General features: G+C 40.7%; 1 protein-coding gene across 2 annotated transcripts in view; it reads left to right on the top strand.

The window, feature by feature from the left end:
- Nucleotides 1-55: 55 nt before the first annotated feature.
- bmpr2a (bone morphogenetic protein receptor, type II a (serine/threonine kinase)) overlaps nt 56-19,340 on the top strand; it is a 28,816-nt gene continuing 9,531 nt past the window's right edge. The window contains exons 1-7 of one of the 2 annotated variants that reach the window (XM_056266790.1): nt 56-186; nt 15,641-15,793; nt 15,887-16,069; nt 16,263-16,370; nt 16,474-16,565; nt 17,224-17,451; nt 18,215-18,329. In XM_056266790.1, coding sequence (XP_056122765.1) covers nt 111-186; nt 15,641-15,793; nt 15,887-16,069; nt 16,263-16,370; nt 16,474-16,565; nt 17,224-17,451; nt 18,215-18,329 — 955 coding nt within the window. In that variant the 5' untranslated portion in view covers nt 56-110. The remainder of the gene's footprint in view (nt 187-15,640; nt 15,794-15,886; nt 16,070-16,262; nt 16,371-16,473; nt 16,566-17,223; nt 17,452-18,214; nt 18,330-19,340) is intronic. The other variant, XM_056266791.1, reaches the window with a different exon arrangement.

Genomic DNA, 19,340 nt, shown 5'->3' with positions numbered 1-19,340 from the left:
GCTGGACTCTCCAAAGCACAAATATTATTGCCTGACTGCACTCTGAAGCCGTGACACGAGTAACAGAATAAATCAGAATATATTGTATTTGAAGAGGAGAAAAGAAAAACATGGCAGTTGAAGGCCGAATAACAATTCTTGACGTTGGACTGATCGCAATGGTGGTTCTTCTGGGTCCTGTGGCTGGTAAGTAATAGTAAACACATAGTAGCAATAGAAAATATCATAGAATTACAGTAAAATTGCAGTTCCACACCCTAGTTTCCCAAATCCCTCCATATCCTCTCAAAGTGAAGGCGTAATTAATTGTACACTGTGTGTGCGTGTGTGTGTGAGTGTGTCCTGCTACTTTTGTGGTAAATTCACTGCCACCCACATCCATCAGGAACTCTTCATTTCCTGAGTGTGTGTGTTTGTGGATAAGTAACAAAGTGAGCCAGTAGAACAACACTTTATGTAGGCTATCATTGTATGGATGTGCATACCTATAATGTGTGCCTCTGTATCTAGGTGTGCGTTGTGTCCATTTAAATATTATTTTTATCTTTATGTGTGTGTGTGTGTTCTCTCTGGCACCAGCCCCTGAGCTGCAGTGGAGCTACTGAGCAGCATCACACAGATAAGATAAGAGCTGACCCTGCTCATGGTTCATGAGGGGAGAATAAAGGCTAAACACTGATTAGCTGTTAAGACAAGCATGAAACTTAATTTCTCATCTTGCGGTTTGGTTATAAGGACACATTACGGCTTGCAGATTGGCCTCCTCCGCAGCTAACCCTGCAGTCTGACCATCGAAGATGGAACCAGAGCCAAATATCAGCTCAGACAGATATCAGAGTACAGAACGCTATAAGCTTGACCATGTCCACTTCAGGTCTGAGCCAGCCTCAGATTTGTTGCTACTATGGTGCTATTAAAGTAGAACTTGTGATTGTTTAAATCATTTTAAGTCGGAGTTGGATAATGTTTTTACAACCACTATGTAGAACAGTTTTTAAAGTATTAATATTTTATTTACACACAATGATAACGAAATGATTATTAGACACCTAAATGAAACCATAAGCATTATGAATGGGAAACTAAAACTATTAACAAATGGTAGTTGAAATAAAGCTGAAATATAATAAAATATAAATATTAGATCCATCCATTCATTCTCCAAACCGCTTTATCCTCTACTACAGGTTCACAGGGATGCTGGAGTCTATCCCAGCGCCCCGGGCCACCCTGGACGGATGGTCAGAACATTTCAGGGATATTAACATTAGATGAAAAACATAAGCTTAGATGCCTCAACCACTAAAGCTAAAATACTACTTAAGTAAAAAAAAAAAAAAAAAAAAAAAATTAGTAAAAAATAAAAGTAATAAAAAAGCACATAACAAATTGACTCAAATTAAACTAATTTTAAAATGAAAACTGAACATATAGCCTAATAAATAATATAATAGTATAAATAATACTAAAATAACACTGTTATGAATATTATAACCATAATAATAATTGAACTTTTTTTGTTATATGACTAGTTGAGTAAATTATGCTAACAACACATTCAAATATTATATTATATACGTATATTGGTCTGTCATGGGTGTTTTCACACCTAGTTTGTACTTCAAGCGGTCTTGAGCTTGTGTGTATGTGAACACCGCAAATAACCCGAGACTCATCTTTACGGTTTCTCAACCAGAGGCCCGGCCGGGGCCCATAGGGGGCCTCAAGTAAAATGATTTAAAATAAGACAAAACAAGCATAAAAGATAAAATATCATTTTTGTAATACTTTATTTATTGCCATTTATAACAAAAATACAGAAGAGTATGCAACAAAAAAAGGAAAATTCTGATATTTCTTATGTAATTCAGAGCCTCAACAACTGTTCTTTTTCCTCGAAGATGAACCATACAAGTGCTTTGCATATTTTTGAATGCACAATATAGGACATAGGGATTCATAGTCAAAATTCATGCAACCCCAATGAAACAAAGTTAGTATGAAAACACCGTCTGATTTTTCCCTTTGCATCAGTGCGTTCTAGTCAAGTTTCATTTTGAAACTTTCAACATTTTTCCACCAAATCTATGTGTGTTTGTCTGTGTGCGCAGTTCCCTCCCCTATAATTCTTCTTTTGCGTGTGACAGTAATTGTGTGCGCTTCCTGAAATAGTCATTGCATTCCATAGTGTGGGATTGTCAGGGTTTTTGTGTAGTTTGGTATAACCCTATAACTCCAGCAGGAGAGTAAATGTCATGTTGCCATAGAGGAGGTCGTGTATTTGATTCTGTGAGTTGTGAAGCATTGAGACAATGTCCTTTCAGTTGTGTAGTTCTGATTTGTTCTGTACTCTCTAGTATGTTGATAAGGGTGGCTTATCTCTGAAAATGCTTTGTTTACATACCAGGGTTTAAAAGAATATTTCACTCCAAAATGAACCATTGGTCATCATTTACTCATTCCCATCTCATTTCAGTTTCATATTGTTTTCTTTTTCTGTGAAAGAGGGTGATTTCCAGTTTTGCACAGGAAAGTGGACGATTAGTCAAATCGACTGTATGTTAAGTTGACATAAAAGTGAACCTGGCTCCCAGTTTAATTATGTTCCTGGCCTTGAAAGTGGACTCAGATCTCAAAATAATGTGATGAACATGGAACGCTTTGCTTTTTGAATGCAAAATATTGGCAAAAGGGGGTTTGATTCTGCTTTAAAGTTCATTTGGAGCATTCACATTAAAAAAATGAATGCGATTTTCTTTCTTTCGTGAAACGGAAATCTTTGGAAGAATATCAGCGTTTTGCACAGGGAAGTGGATGATCAGTCAAACAGATTATCAGCCTGTCTGGATGTTAAGCAGACCCTAAAGTCAACCAAGTAGAAGAAGAACCCAGTTACTTTTTACATTCATTCTGTTCCAGGAATTTAAAGTGGACTCAGATGTCAAAATAAAGTGAACACGGAGCACTCCGTAAAAAAAAAATCATAAATGTAGTCCATTTGACTTGTGCACAATATTCCAAGTTTTCTGAAGCCGTACCATAACTTTGTGTGAGGAACAAACTAATAGTGATTTACTGATAAAAAAACTGGATTTAGAATTCTGTACAATATTGATAAGCCAATTATTTTCATGATATGGCTATGATAATCAAGAAATGGTAGATATTAAATTCTATACTATTTTGTCTAAATAAATTAAAAACTAAAATCAATTGTTTCAAAACGTTAAATGTTGTAAATGTAGGCGTTTACATGTAAAAATCAACATTGGCTCTTTGGAAAAATGTGCGTCTAACTAAATTTTTGAAAAACGACTAAACAATTCACTCGCAGTAAAACACCAACGATTTCCTTTTCACACAAATGATCATTACAGCCACAGATTATTGACTAATAAAGACTTATTTTTGTGCAGTTGCACAATACTATGTATGTTATAACTTATAACCTCAGTACACTTTTATTAATTACCATAGTGCATGATTTGTAAACTAACACATTTTGACGTTTGCATAGCAATAACCAGCTCCATATGTATGTCTTTTTTTGATATAGTAAATAAACTTGCTCAGTAGCTCATCTGGTACAGCAATGCACTTACAATGCAGAGCGCTCAGTTACAATTGCTGTGAAACATGATTCACGATAAAAGAGCCCAAAGACTTGTAGAAGCAAGCTAAAGCAAATGCATTTTTATCTCACATTTGCTTTTGTCAACATCAGTCAGGTTTAGGGTAGTGTAGGTGGTACATTATTTTCAAGCACTATAGAGCATTAACCTTTAAAGTTCATAAAGAGATCGTAAAACTAATCCATATGAATTGAGCGGTTTAGTCCAAAAGTTTGAGTTTTTGGACCAAAATTTTTAGGACCAAAATTTTTGCAGCACGTTTGAGCTTCCGCAAGAACCAATGAGGTTCATTCTCTTGTGTAACGCAGCACGTTTGAGCTTCCGCAAGAACCAATGAGGTTCATTCTCTTGTGTAACGCAGCACGTTTGAGCTTCCGCAAGAACCAATGAGGTTCATTCTCTTGTGTAACGCAGCACGTTTGAGCTTCCGCAAGAACCAATGAGGTTCATTCTCTTGTGTAACGCAGCACGTTTGAGCTTCCGCAAGAACCAATGAGGTTCATTCTCTTGTGTAACGCAGCACGTTTGAGCTTCCGCAAGAACCAATGAGGTTCATTCTCTCGTGTTACGCAGCTCGTTTGAGCTTCTGCAAGAACCAATGAGGTTCATTCTCTTGTGTAACGCAGCGCGTTTGAGCTTCCGCAAGAACCAATGAGGTTCATTCTCTTGTGTAACGCAGCACGTTTGAGCTTCCGCAAGAACCAATGAGGTTCATTCTCTTGTGTAACGCAGCGCGTTTGAGCTTCCGCAAGAACCAATGAGGTTCATTCTCTTGTGTAACGCAGCACGTTTGAGCTTCCGCAAGAACCAATGAGGTTCATTCTCTTGTGTAACGCAGCACGTTTGAGCTTCCGTAAGAACCAATGAGGTTCATTCTCTTGTGTAACGCAGCACGTTTGAGCTTCTGCAAGAACCAATGAGGTTCATTCTCTTGTGTAACGCAGCACGTTTGAGCTTCCGTAAGAACCAATGAGGTTCATTCTCTTGTGTAACGCAGCTCGTTTGAGCTTCTGCAAGAACCAATGAGGTTCATTCTCTTGTGTAACGCAGCACGTTTGAGCTTCCGTAAGAACCAATGAGGTTCATTCTCTTGTGTAACGCAGCACGTTTGAGCTTCCGCAAGAACCAATGAGGTTCATTCTCTTGTGTAACGCAGCACGTTTGAGCTTCCGTAAGAACCAATGAGGTTCATTCTCTTGTGTAACGCAGCACGTTTGAGCTTCTGCAAGAACCAATGAGGTTCATTCTCTTGTGTAACGCAGCACGTTTGAGCTTCCGTAAGAACCAATGAGGTTCATTCTCTTGTGTAACGCAGCTCGTTTGAGCTTCAGCAAGAACCAATGAGGTTCATTCTCTTGTGTAACGCAGCACGTTTGAGCTTCCGTAAGAACCAATGAGGTTCATTCTCTTGTGTAACGCAGCACGTTTGAGCTTCCGTAAGAACCAATGAGGTTCATTCTCTTGTGTAACGCAGCACGTTTGAGCTTCTGCAAGAACCAATGAGGTTCATTCTCTTGTGTAACGCAGCACGTTTGAGCTTCCGTAAGAACCAATGAGGTTCATTCTCTTGTGTAACGCAGCACGTTTGAGCTTCCGCAAGAACCAATGAGGTTCATTCTCTCGTGTTACGCAGCTCGTTTGAGCTTCTGCAAGAACCAATGAGGTTCATTCTCTTGTGTAACGCAGCACGTTTGAGCTTCCGTAAGAACCAATGAGGTTCATTCTCTTGTGTAACGCAGCACGTTTGAGCTTCCGTAAGAACCAATGAGGTTCATTCTCTTGTGTAACGCAGCACGTTTGAGCTTCTGCAAGAACCAATGAGGTTCATTCTCTTGTGTAACGCAGCACGTTTGAGCTTCCGTAAGAACCAATGAGGTTCATTCTCTTGTGTAACGCAGCTCGTTTGAGCTTCTGCAAGAACCAATGAGGTTCATTCTCTTGTGTAACGCAGCACGTTTGAGCTTCCGTAAGAACCAATGAGGTTCATTCTCTTGTGTAACGCAGCACGTTTGAGCTTCCATAAGAACCAATGAGGTTCATTCTCTCGTGTTACGCAGCTCGTTTGAGCTTCTGCAAGAACCAATGAGGTTCATTCTCTTGTGTAACGCAGCGCGTTTGAGCTTCCGCAAGAACCAATGAGGTTCATTCTCTTGTGTAACGCAGCACGTTTGAGCTTCCGTAAGAACCAATGAGGTTCATTCTCTTGTGTAACGCAGCACGTTTGAGCTTCCGTAAGAACCAATGAGGTTCATTCTCTTGTGTAACGCAGCGCGTTTGAGCTTCCGCAAGAACCAATGAGGTTCATTCTCTTGTGTAACGCAGCGCGTTTGAGCTTCCGCAAGAACCAATGAGGTTCATTCTCTCGTGTTACGCAGCTCGTTTGAGCTTCTGCAAGAACCAATGAGGTTCATTCTCTTGTGTAACGCAGCGCGTTTGAGCTTCCGCAAGAACCAATGAGGTTCATTCTCTTGTGTAACGCAGCACGTTTGAGCTTCCGTAAGAACCAATGAGGTTCATTCTCTTGTGTAACGCAGCACGTTTGAGCTTCCGTAAGAACCAATGAGGTTCATTCTCTTGTGTAACGCAGCGCGTTTGAGCTTCCGCAAGAACCAATGAGGTTCATTCTCTTGTGAAACGCAGCACGTTTGAGCTTCCGTAAGAACCAATGAGGTTCATTCTCTTGTGTAACGCAGCACGTTTGAGCTTCCGTAAGAACCAATGAGGTTCATTCTCTTGTGTAACGCAGCGCGTTTGAGCTTCCGTAAGAACCAATGAGGTTCATTCTCTTGTGTAACGCAGCACGTTTGAGCTTCCGTAAGAACCAATGAGGTTCATTCTCTTGTGTAACGCAGCACGTTTGAGCTTCCGCAAGAACCAATGAGGTTCATTCTCTTGTGTAACGCAGCGCGTTTGAGCTTCCGCAAGAACCAATGAGGTTCATTCTCTTGTGAAACGCAGCACGTTTGAGCTTCCGTAAGAACCAATGAGGTTCATTCTCTTGTGTAACGCAGCACGTTTGAGCTTCCGTAAGAACCAATGAGGTTCATTCTCTTGTGTAACGCAGCACGTTTGAGCTTCCGTAAGAACCAATGAGGTTCATTCTCTTGTGTAACGCAGCACGTTTGAGCTTCCGCAAGAACCAATGAGGTTCATTCTCTTGTGTAACGCAGCGCGTTTGAGCTTCCGCAAGAACCAATGAGGTTCATTCTCTTGTGTAACGCAGCACGTTTGAGCTTCCGCAAGAACCAATGAGGTTCATTCTCTTGTGTAACGCAGCGCGTTTGAGCTTCCGTAAGAACCAATGAGGTTCATTCTCTTGTGTAACGCAGCGCGTTTGAGCTTCCGCAAGAACCAATGAGGTTCATTCTCTTGTGTAACGCAGCATGTTTGAGCTTCCGCAAGAACCAATGAGGTTCATTCTCTTGTGTAACGCAGCGCGTTTGAGCTTCCGCAAGAACCAATGAGGTTCATTCTCTTGTGTAACGCAGCATGTTTGAGCTTCCGCAAGAACCAATGAGGTTCATTCTCTTGTGTAACGCAGCGCGTTTGAGCTTCCGCAAGAGGTTTGTTCTCACGCGTCAAGCAGGGTAAGTTGAGCTTCTGTTTGCGATTTCTTTATAAACTTTTTGAAGGGTTAAAGTGGTAGTTGTCGTATGGAGGGATAGAAAGCTCTCAGATTTCATCAAAAAGATCTTCATTTGTGTTCCGAAGATGAACGATTAGTCTAACGGGTTTGGAATGACATGAGGGTGAGTAATTAATGACAGAAATGTTATTTTTGGGTGAACTATCCCTATATACCCAATACTGTCATATATTGTGCATCCATAACTAAGTTTTTTTTTTTTGGAGGTTACACTTTATCTTAAGGTGTGCCTGCGTAATTACACAAATCATTTATGTGTAATATTGATTGTAATATTGAACATCATGCTTGGTGGGGTTAGGGTTTGGTTTAGACTTAGTTGCTTGTAATCATGCATTACTATTTATTATAGTAATTACATATAACGTGACACTGTAAAATAAAGTGTTAGCCTTTTTTTGGAATTCAGCGGAGGAGTTTTAAGGACTACTTTTATGGTGCCTCACACACTTGCACACAAATAGGCCTATTTCTTATTTTGTGAATATTTTAGAGTACACTAATGGTTAAGTAGAGCAGCTGGGTGAAAGTATGGCCAGATGGACAGATTGGAGGAGAGGCAAGGGAGGGTTTTTGGCTAGAAGCGTTAGATGTGAATCAGTATGTAGGTCGTGAGCACATTGCTGTGCTTTGTAGTGCTGTTGAGAAGTGGAGAGTCATGAATTATCCACTTCACTGAGTTGGATTTTGTTTGCTGTTGAAGTGCTTCATAAACTGGATTGCAGTGGTATCAGGTTGCCCAAGTTATAATTTAATATTATATTGGAGCTTTTTGATGAGGAGGCAGTAAAATGCTGGCATGGAGCAAGGCTATGGGGCAGAAGTGGTTCCCATATTCAATTTGATGTGACCATGAACAATTTGAAGGTGTAATTTATTTATTTTTCTCTTTCCATCTCTTACTTTTTTCTTAATGTTTAAGCAAGTTAGTTTTTTTCTACTCACCCTGTCAGAAACGGACATCTTGGACACACACACACACACACACACACACACACACACACACACACGTTGGGTTTTCATGTTTTATGTAGACTTTCCATAGGCACCATGTGTACTGTACAAACTGCATATTCTATCCCCTAACCCTAAACATACTCATCACAGAAAACTCTGCATTTTTACATTTTCAAAAAACATCATTCTGTATGATAAGCTCTTTTCCTCATGGGGACCAAAAAATGTCCCCACAAGGTCAAATATAATTGGTATAACTATCTTTGTTGGGACATTTGGTCCCCACAACATAGAATTTACCAGGACCACACACACACACACACACACACACACACACACACACACACACACACACACACAACACACACACACGTCCACTCTTCCTCCCTAATGTGCTTATCACTTGAACACAGAGAGGGATGAATAGACCACATTATTATCCTGATATGTCATCCTGTGTCAGAGTCTCCCATTGGCTGACTGCTCATTAGGTTGATGTGTCAGCCAGTGTCAGAAACCACCATTGGCTGATTCTGTGCTGGAAATTGAATTTAGCGTTCAGCCTCATAGAGTAATGTGGCTGAATGGCTATATATGATATATATGTCTTTATTTTCTACTTTTTCATCCTGCCTAGTGTTGTCCTACAAACAATGTTCATATTGAAGGATATGAAACCAAATATAGTGAATGTAACCATGTTATTATGTGCTAAAAAGGGTTACAAATCACATTCTAACATTGTAACAATACCATTACAATCTAAATGCAAAAATAATGCTGAATTAAAAGTTAAAATCACTACATTTGAAATGAAACTAAATATAAACAAAAGCACAGACTAAATGTTAACTGGTAAGAGGAACACACATTCACTCTTCTGAGCTTGTATTAGCCTACATTTGATTACCCCATTAATAGTCACTTTACAGTTATGTAATTATTTGCATGAGTAGATTTTAAAATGTAATTTATTCTTATGATGGCAAAGCTGATTTCCATTACTCCAGTGTCACACGATCCTTCAGATATCATTCTAATATGCTGATTCGCATCTCAAGAAACATTTATTTTTATTATCAATGTTTAGAAACAGTTTTGCTGCTTCATATTTTGGTGGAAACCATTTGGGGTAAGATTTAATAAAAATAAGTAAATAAATAAAATAATTCACTTTTATTCAGCAAGGACAAGCCTATAAGATTTTTTTCTCAAATCAATGCTTTTTATTATTATTATTCTAAGAATCCAGAAAAGAAATGAGTCTTAGATCTGCCCTCAACAGTGCTCAAATTCAAATGAAACGTGTGAAAATATATATAAAATCAGTCAGAAATGTTTGAAGATTTTCCAGCATTGTTGTATTTTATGTATTACCATTGATTTTGAAAAATAGAGATCTCACTTACATAATGCGAATAAGTTGTATTTCTCTCCACATAATTTTGATATGTATTTCACAGTTCATGATTTCAATGCATTTCAGTTGCCAACAATTAAAACAGTAATATTTAAAATGTAAATATAAAATATATAGGCTATATATATAAAAAAAGTTTAAACAACCATAGATAAGGCCTTTGTCTTTCAAAACAGTATAATTACATGTTATGTCAACTGCCCGTGTGTGTGTGTGTGTGTTTGTATGTAGTGTGTGGATATATATTAATAAAATGTGTACATTGTATATGCCTGACATAAATAAATTGAGACTTGGATATATTGAGAGTGGTTTCAAACAGAGATCACGATTCTGAACAGACAACTAAACAAAATAACATGTAATTTACTAGTGGTTCTGACAAAATGTTAATTGCTGCAGTCTATTTAAAATGTTTAATTAATCTAAATTAATTATTTTTTTAAAATCGGTCTGAATGAATGATTCAATGACTCATAAATACTTCACTTGTTTCATTATTGGATGAATCAGCGTTTCTGAAACGCATTTTCTGAATGTTCTGGTGTGATTTTGTCAAAAGTTTAATAAACACGGGGGAACCGTTGCCATTTAGGAATGAGATCTCGTGGGTGTTTGAATAGAGATTTTTAACGATTAATCGTGCAGCTTTAGCCGGGTATGTACATGCATCTGTTGGTATAAATCAGATGAGCTGTGATGTGTTTGTCTTTGCATGCACTCTCAGGGTTAGTGTGCGTGTTTGATAGAATAGAGCCCTCTGGGTAACTGCTCAGTTGTGTTGCTATCAGAGAACGTTCACATCCTCCTCCACAAGCAGACCATGAGCAGAGGAGAGAGTGGGAGGAGAGAGAGAGGCATGCCTCTGTGGACATCATAGCTAAGGATGACCTTGGACTTTATCTCTCAAAGATGAGCTCCTTTCCGAGATCAGCGTTATCTGCATTCCTCACTGATAGCTTCTTCAATCTGCAACCCTTAAGAAAAAACAATTATTATGCATTCTGAAAAACATCACCTGCACAACCTAGTGTCTGTAAGATGCTTTGGGAAGTTTCGTTCTCACAAAGCCTGTCTGGCTGAGATATTGCATTCTCAAAACAACTGATGGTTGAACATAGAAGAACACCGGTCACATGCCTACCCTGTTTTTTCTTCTCTGCCATTGGCTAGATAGTACAGAACACTTGTTAACATGACATTCTGCCCCCTTCAGACCCAGGCAGACAGAATCCATCATGTAAGAACGCAGGTCTTCATATATCGTATGTAGAAATGGTAATGTAAAACAAAAAACGCATGATGGAAGCAGACAGGAACCGTATTGGTTTTTAGTAGTCTTTTATATGAAAAAGGAAACAATTTTATTTGTCATATAGATTCTTTAGATTCTATTATGCAGTAGGAAACAGATATTTTTTTACATATCAAATAATCAATTTTATTTAGAATGAGATTTTTGTTATTGTTTTATTTATGCACAATAAACAAAAATAAAAATTTCCAGTAATAAAACATAATATGTATCGTGAATGGTTTTATTATATTATTATTATTATTGTTACGAACTGGCGGGAATGAAGCAGAGAGTGAATCCAAATGCAAGCACTTTAATAATCCAACAAACAGGTAATCCAGGGTAAACTCAGAACTAGGAACAAGGTACTCAGACTACACGCAACAATAAACAACAACCGACAGCCAACAACTGAAACACAGGGGTTTAAATACACAGACAAACAAGCTAAACAAGATAACAAGGGGGCGTGGTTAATCAGAAACACATGGGGAGACTAATCAACAAAACGGGGAACAGCTGAACATGAAACAAGACACATGGCAGGATAACATGACAAACAGGGAATCACATGACAGACAAGAACAAGGAACAAAACACAAACCCCCCCCCCCCCCCCCCCCCCTAAAGAGCGGCTTCCAGGCGGAGAAGAACCTTCGGGCGGCCACGGCGGTGAAGACCTCTCAGGCGGCCACGGCGGTGAAGACCTCTTAGGCGGCCACGGCGGTGAAGACCTCTCAGGCGGCCACGGCAGAGGCTCAGGAACCAACACCGGCATAGGAAAAGCCACCGGCCCAGGAACAACCATCGGCTCAGGAACAGACACTGGATCCGGCTCAGGAACAGACACTGGATCCAGCTCAGGAACAGACACTGGATCCGGCTCAGGAACAGACACAGGACAGAACCAGCATCTTGTGAAACTCTGTACTGGACGGGACCAGCGACGAAGAGGGCCTTGAGCTGGGCAGGACCAGCGGCGAAGAGGACTGAGCGCTGGGCAGGACCAGTGGTGAAGAGGGCCTTGAGCTGGGCAGGACCAGCGGTGAAGAGGGCCTTGGCTCTGGTTCTGCGGATATAACGCTCACAGACTCCTGCTTGGCGGGCATAACGTTCTCAGACTCAGCGGGCATGACACTTTCAGTCTCAGGCACGGCTGGACTGGCGTGAGGTGCAGGCTCTGGAACGGCAGACGTGACGTGAACCGTCTCTGGATCGGCAGACGTGACTTGAACAGTCTCTGGATCGGCAGGCGTGACGAGAACAGTCTCTGGGTCGGCAGACGTGACGTGAAGCGTCTCTGGGTCGGCAGACGTGACGTGAAGCGTCTCTGGCTCGGCAGACGTGATGTGAAGCGTCTCTGGCTCCGCAGGCGTCTCTGGCTCGGCAGAAGTGACGTGAACAGTCTCTGGCTGTGCAGACGTGACGTGGACAGTCTCTGGCTGTGCAGACGTGACGTGGACAGTCTCTGGCTGTGCACGTGACGTGGACAGTCTCTGGCTGTGCAGACGTGACGTGGACAGTCTCTGGCTGTGCAGACGTGACGTGGACAGTCTCTGGCTGGACGTGGCTGACGTGAAGCTCTGGCTGGACGTGGCTGACGTGAAGCTCTGGCTGGACGTGGCTGACGTGAAGCTCTGGCTGGACGTAGCTGACGTGAAGCTCTGGCTGGACGTGGCTGACGTGAAGCTCTGGCTGGACGTGGCTGACGTGAAGCTCTGGCTGGACGTGACTGACGTGAAGCTCTGGCTGGACGGTCTCTGGCTGGACGGTCTCTGGCTGGATGCGGAGATCAGGTGATGACCTGGCATACCACGGGAGGAAACTCTCCAGGCATCTGGAGAGTGCCTCTCTCCAGTCCAGTCCTGAGAGATCGGGGAGCTCCCTCGGGTCGACCTCCTTAGCCCCTAGCCGGTAACACAGCTTGATCCCCTCATCTCCGAGAGAGCAGGAGGCAGCGAGGGGGGCAAACCCCCAGGTATACTGGAACAGATCAGGGCTCCTTAGGGCTAAGGCTGCGGTCTCTCCAGCGAACTCCCGGCTCATGCTGGGAAGATCTGGCGAGATCCGTGCTGCTGGATTCATTGGCGGTCGGTTGTTCTGTTACGAACTGGCAGGAATGAAGCAGAGAGTGAATCCAAATGCAAGCACTTTAATAATCCAACAAACAGGTAATCCAGGGTAAACTCAGAACTAGGAACAAGGTACTCAGACTACACGCAACAATAAACAACAACCGACAGCCAACAACTGAAACACAGGGGTTTAAATACACAGTATTTAAATACAATGGTTAATCAGAAACACATGGGGAGACTAATCAACAAAACGGGGAACAGCTGATCATGAAACAACACACATGGCAGGATAACATGACAAACAGGGAATCACATGACAGACAAGAACAAGGAACAAAACACAAAACCCACACCGTGACAATTATTTCCTATTATATTGTGCCATTTTTCAGTAGAATATTAAAGATCAGATAACAAAATATCGGTCAATATATCTGCTTTAATACTTTAATAAATGCTTCAAAAGAGATTTTATACTACATGTTTAATAATTTTCAGTGTGAAGGACTGCAGGTTCAATATATATATATATATATACACTCACCTAAAGGATTATTAGGAACACCTGTTCAATTTCTCATTAATGCAATTATCTAATCAACCAATCACATGGCAGTTGCTTCAATGCATTTAGGGGTGTGGTCCTGGTCAAGACAATCTCCTGAACTCCAAACTGAATGTCAGAATGGGAAAGAAAGGTGATTTAAGCAATTTTGAGCGTGGCATGGTTGTTGGTGCCAGACGGGCTGGTCTGAGTATTTCACAATCTTCTCAGTTACTGGGATTTTCACGCACAACCATTTCTAGGGTTTACAAAGAATGGTGTGAAAAGGGAAAAACATCCAGTATGCGGCAGTCCTGTGGGCGAAAATGCCTTGTTGATGCTAGAGGTCAGAGGAGAATGGGCCGACTGATTCAAGCTGATAGAAGAGCAACTTTGACTGAAATAACCACTCGTTACAACCGAGGTATGCAGCAAAGCATTTGTGAAGCCACAACACGCACAACCTTGAGGCGAATGGGCTACAACAGCAGAAGACCCCACCGGGTACCACTCATCTCCACTACAAATAGGAAAAAGAGGCTACAATTTGCAAGAGCTCACCAAAATTGGACAGTTAAAGACTGGAAAAATGTTGCCTGGTCTGATGAGTCTTGATTTCTGTTGAGACATTCAGATGTTAGAGTCAGAATTTGGCGTAAACAGAATGAGAACATGGATCCATCATGCCTTGTTACCACTGTGCAGGCTGGTGGTGGTGGTGTAATGGTGTGGGGGATGTTTTCTTGGCACACTTTAGGCCCCTTAGTGCCAATTGTGCATCGTTTAAATGCCACGGCCTACCTGAGCATTGTTTCTGGCCATATCCATCCCTTTATGGCCACCATGTACCCATCCTCTGATGGCTACTTCCAGCAGTATAATGCACCATGTCACAAAGCTCGAATCCTTTCAAATTGGTTTCTTGAACATGACAATGAGTTCACTGTACTAAAATGGCCCCCACAGTCACCAGATCTCAACCCAATAGAGCATCTTTGGGATGTGGTGGAACGGGAGCTTCGTGCCCTGGATGTGCATCCCACAAATCTCCATCAACTGCAAGATGCTATCCTATCAATATGGGCCAACATTTCTAAAGAATGCTTTCAGCACCTTGTTGAATCAATGCCATGTAGAATTAAGGCGGTTCTGAAGGCGAAAGGGGGTCAAACACAGTATTAGTATGGTGTTCCTAATAATCCTTTAGGTGAGTGTATATATATACACTACCGTTCAAAAGTTTGGGGTCGGTACGATTTTAAATACTTTTAAAAGAATTCTCTTCTGCTAACCATGGCTGCGCTTATTTGATTAAAAATACAACAAAAATCAGTTATAGTATTAAATATTATTCCAGTGTAAATCAGCTGTTTTCTGTGTGAATATATAGTAAAGTGTAATTTATTCCTGTGATCAAAGCTGAATTTTCAGCATCACCAGTGTCAGTGTCTTCAGTGTCAAATGATCCTTCACAAATCAGTATAATATGAGGATTTGATGCTCAAGAAACATTTATTATTATAATCAATGTTGAAACAGTTGTTGGTCTGTCAGTTGTACAGTTTTTATTTTTTTATTTTTTTATTCTTTGATGAATAGGAAGTTCAAAAGACTTTTGTAACATTATAAATGTCTTTACTGTCACTTTCGATCAAATTAATTATTCCTTGATAAATAAAAGTATTGATTTCTTTCCTCCAAAAAATAAAAATAAAATTCTCACTGACCCCAAACTTTTGAACGGTAGTGTATATACATTATATATCAATAAATAATGATATCTAATCAAGTTGCTAGGAGAGGTTGCTAGGGGTGTTGTGTAGTGATACATAGAACCGTTGGGTGAAGCGGTCATAGCCGTGTTTTATCATGAATAAAACACAGCTATTGACCAATCAGAATCAAGGACTGGAACTAACCGTTTTATAAACAATTATATATATATATATATATATATATATATATATATATATTTGGTCATTATTTGAATATACTAACATTGTATCCAACATTGTATTTTCTATTCCCTTTATGTAATAATGCTCTCTCTGTCTGTGTGTTTTTAGCTGCACAGAGCGAGCAGAGGGAGTGCGCGTATGCAGAACAGCCACAGGCTCTGGGCGAGCGGATTGAGAACGCCACCATCCGCTGTAATCACGGAGGTCACTGCTTTGGACTCTGGCGGAAAAAAAATAATGAAATCCAACTAGTGAAGCAAGGTATATAAATACATTCTAGACACACACACACACACACACACAGACAAAGAACTTTACAGTCAGTCTCACCTTTATTTCCTCCATTTAATACAGGTTGCTGGACAAATGTCGGTGACCATCAGGAGTGCCATGACCGCTGTGTGGTGACCAACCCTCCGTCAATTGTCCAAAATGGAACGTCTCGATTCTGCTGCTGCAGCAAAGACATGTGCAACCTAAACTTCACAGAGGACTTCCCACCTCCTTCCCCGACCACCCCACAGCCTCTACGTGAGTGTGTGTGTGGCTCATAGACATATAGATAGTGTTCAGAATATGGAAACAAATGAGTATCAGCGAGAGATGTACAGTAGATACAAATTAAAGACATGGGTTAAAGAACATTTGATTAATTAAAAAAGTATTTGTTAATGTCTAGTTCACTTTCTGACTGTCTATTGAATAATATATTCTCTTTGAATCCTTCAAGACTCGCACCGACTCTACAGAGAGGAAGCCATCGTTGCCGCTTTAGCAACTGTGTCCATGGTTGCCGTCCTCGTCATTTTTCTTTTTTTTGGCTACCGGATGCTAAGAGGTGGGTTTCCGTAGTGATGTTATGATGCATTAAATGTATGATTCAATTCTGACGATGAACTTACCTATGTGCGTGTGGATTTATATGCCTGTGTGTATTCCAGGATGTGGTAAACACTCTTTGCATACCTTGGATATTCTGGAGGCAGCACTTTCCCCTCCTTCTCTGGATTTGGACAACCTTGTTCTGCTGGAGGTAGAAGACACCAATCACAGCTTGATTCTTTTTGCCGTCCCCCTGTTTAAGCAAACAAAATAGTGTATAAACCTCTAGGGACAATGTCATTTTTTTAAATGAATAATGTATATTTTTATACATTTCTTTATAAAAAAAAAATGGTGAAATAGTTTGAAGAGAAATCATGTAAATATAATGGGCCATTTTGATTTGACTTCAGGGATCAGTACTAGTTGTAGGCATTGGTGTTTTTGTACTGTAGTACTATAATATTTTGTACTGTAGTACTACAAAATAATATTTGCAAAATAAAATCTAAATGACCTTTTATCCAGGAGACCGATAGTCCTGTTGTATTCTACAAATTAATAGAAAAAAAATGTGGCAACAGTAAATAACAATACAAGTACGAAATTTAGACAAAACTTCAAAAGTTACATTTATAATGTCACAAAAGATTTCCATTTCAAATAAATGCTGTTCTAGCTCTGCTCAGAGGAAGATAGGAATCATGTCTTTGTGGCAGTTTTTTGTTGTTGTTGGTGATTAAGGGATGGTACAAGACTTCTTCACCTTACGAATGGCTGTCGAAAGCAAAAATATATAAATATATATAAATAATTATCTTTTTACTCTTACTTTTCTCACTTATTTTCGATCTTTCTGCTCTTCACAGCTGATTGGCCGGGGCCGGTACGGAACCGTGTATCGCGGTTCACTGGACGACCGATCTGTGGCTGTGAAAGTTTTCATCTCCTCTAACCGCCAGCAGTTTACCAACGAGCGTTTGATTTACCGCAATCTCCTGGATCACGAGAACGTAGCACACTTCTTAGAGAGCGAGGAACGTGTCGGCACAGAAGGCAGGACAGAGTTTCTCCTCTTGCTGGAGTTTTACCCTCATGTGAGTATCGCAGGAACACTGAGGAACCCAAACCAAGTACCAAAAGCAAAAACTCCAGTCTAATTCCAGATTTCTTATTCTTTTCCTGTCAAACGTTTAGCCTGTTCTTTTTTTTTCTCTCACATTCCTTCTTCTCTACATCACAGCTCCAAAAGTGCAAGCATACGCATTTATGTTGTGGTTATATTTAGAGACCTGAGGGATCTGATGTCATGTTTGATCTTGTGGTAACAGCATCCCACGAGTGTGATATGATATCTTTGGTATGATATCACTAAAACTTTCTCACTCTCTTCCTCGTGTTTTTCTCTGCGTCCCTTTTTCTCTCGCTCTCTTTTTTGCAATTATGTAAAAAAAAAAGTTACAATTCAGCAGAATATCCTCATTTTACCTCTCTCGTTGCCTATTCACACCCACAAAACACTTACTCGATATTATGGAGGAAGAGAGAGATTATTGACTGAGCTGCGAAGTATTCAATTATTCATAACCGTGGGCTTTCAGCCTCAAGCCTCAAGCCAGGTTGCCATAGTGACAGGAGGCATCCCTGAGGTAGTCCCGAGGTACGGCAGGAGTGCATTAATTGTGCTACTCCTGTAACTTTGAGATACACCGGCTCTGTTCATCCTTGCTCTGCGCTTTAATCTCATCCTCCCTCGCTTCTCCGTCCTCTTCCCCACCCCCCCATGGTTTCCCTGTGTGTTCCTCCCTGTACATTGCAGATGATTTCCTCTGAATAGAGTACTCCCTCTGTCTTTCCCAGGGCTCACTGTGCATGTATCTGAGCGGGCGGACTGTGGACTGGCTGGGCTGCTGTCGTTTGGCTCTGTCGGTGACCAGAGGGTTGGCGTACCTGCACACAGAGATACAGAAAGGGGGTGAGACACAGAATAACAAATGAAACATTTTGGCATCATTCACTCATTCTCAAGTCGTTTTTCCAACCCGTATGATACACCACTGTTCAAAAGTTTGGTGTCAGTAAGATTTCTTTTAAAGGGTTAGTTCACCCAAAAATGAAAATTATGTCATTAATGACTCACCCTCATGTCGTTCCAAGCCCGTAAGACCTCCGTTCATCTTCAGAACACAGTTTAAGATATTTTAGATTTAGTCCGAGAGTTTTCTGTCCCTCCATTGAAAATGTATGTACGGTATACTGTCCTTGTCCAGAAAGGAAATAAAGACATCATCAAAGTAGTCCATGTGACACCAGTGGGTTAGTTAGAATTTTTTGAAGCATCGAAAATACATTTTGGTCCAAAAATAACAAAAACTACGACTTTATTCAGCATTGTATTGTCTTCCGGTTCTGTTGTCAATGACGTAAGACGCTGCTGACGTGTTATCCGGTGCGCCCGAGCTTCGTTTACAGTCTGAGGGATACGCACACTGTAAACAAAACAATCTTCGCAAACATATCTAAGGATTTCTACACAGAGGAAGACTTGCATTTTTTTGCCCAGCCATATTTATTTGAACCCGAATACACGGACGCACCAGATACACTTCAGCAGCGTCCTACGTCAGCAGCGTCACTGAAGCGGATTGACAACAGAACCTGGAAGACAATACAATGCTGAGTAAAGTCTTAGTTTTTGTTATTTTTGGACCAAAATGTATTTTCGATGCTTCAAAAATTCTAACTAACCCACTGGTGTCACATGGACTACTTTGATGATGTCTTTATTTCCTTTCTGGACAAGGACAGTATACCGTACATACATTTTCAATGGAGGGACAGAAAACTCTCGGACTAAATCTAAAATATCTTAAACTGTGTTCCGAAGATGAACGGAGGTCTTACGGGCTTGGAACGACATGAGGGTGAGTCATTAATGACATAATTTTCATTTTTGGGTGAACTAACCCTTTAAAGGAAGAGATTA

Source organism: Rhinichthys klamathensis, unplaced genomic scaffold (assembly GCF_029890125.1).
Source record: "Rhinichthys klamathensis goyatoka isolate OS25496 unplaced genomic scaffold, OSU_Roscu_1.1 h1tg000254l_1, whole genome shotgun sequence".
Classification (NCBI taxonomy): domain Eukaryota; kingdom Metazoa; phylum Chordata; class Actinopteri; order Cypriniformes; family Leuciscidae; genus Rhinichthys; species Rhinichthys klamathensis.
This window is presented reverse-complemented; position numbering and strand designations above follow the sequence as displayed.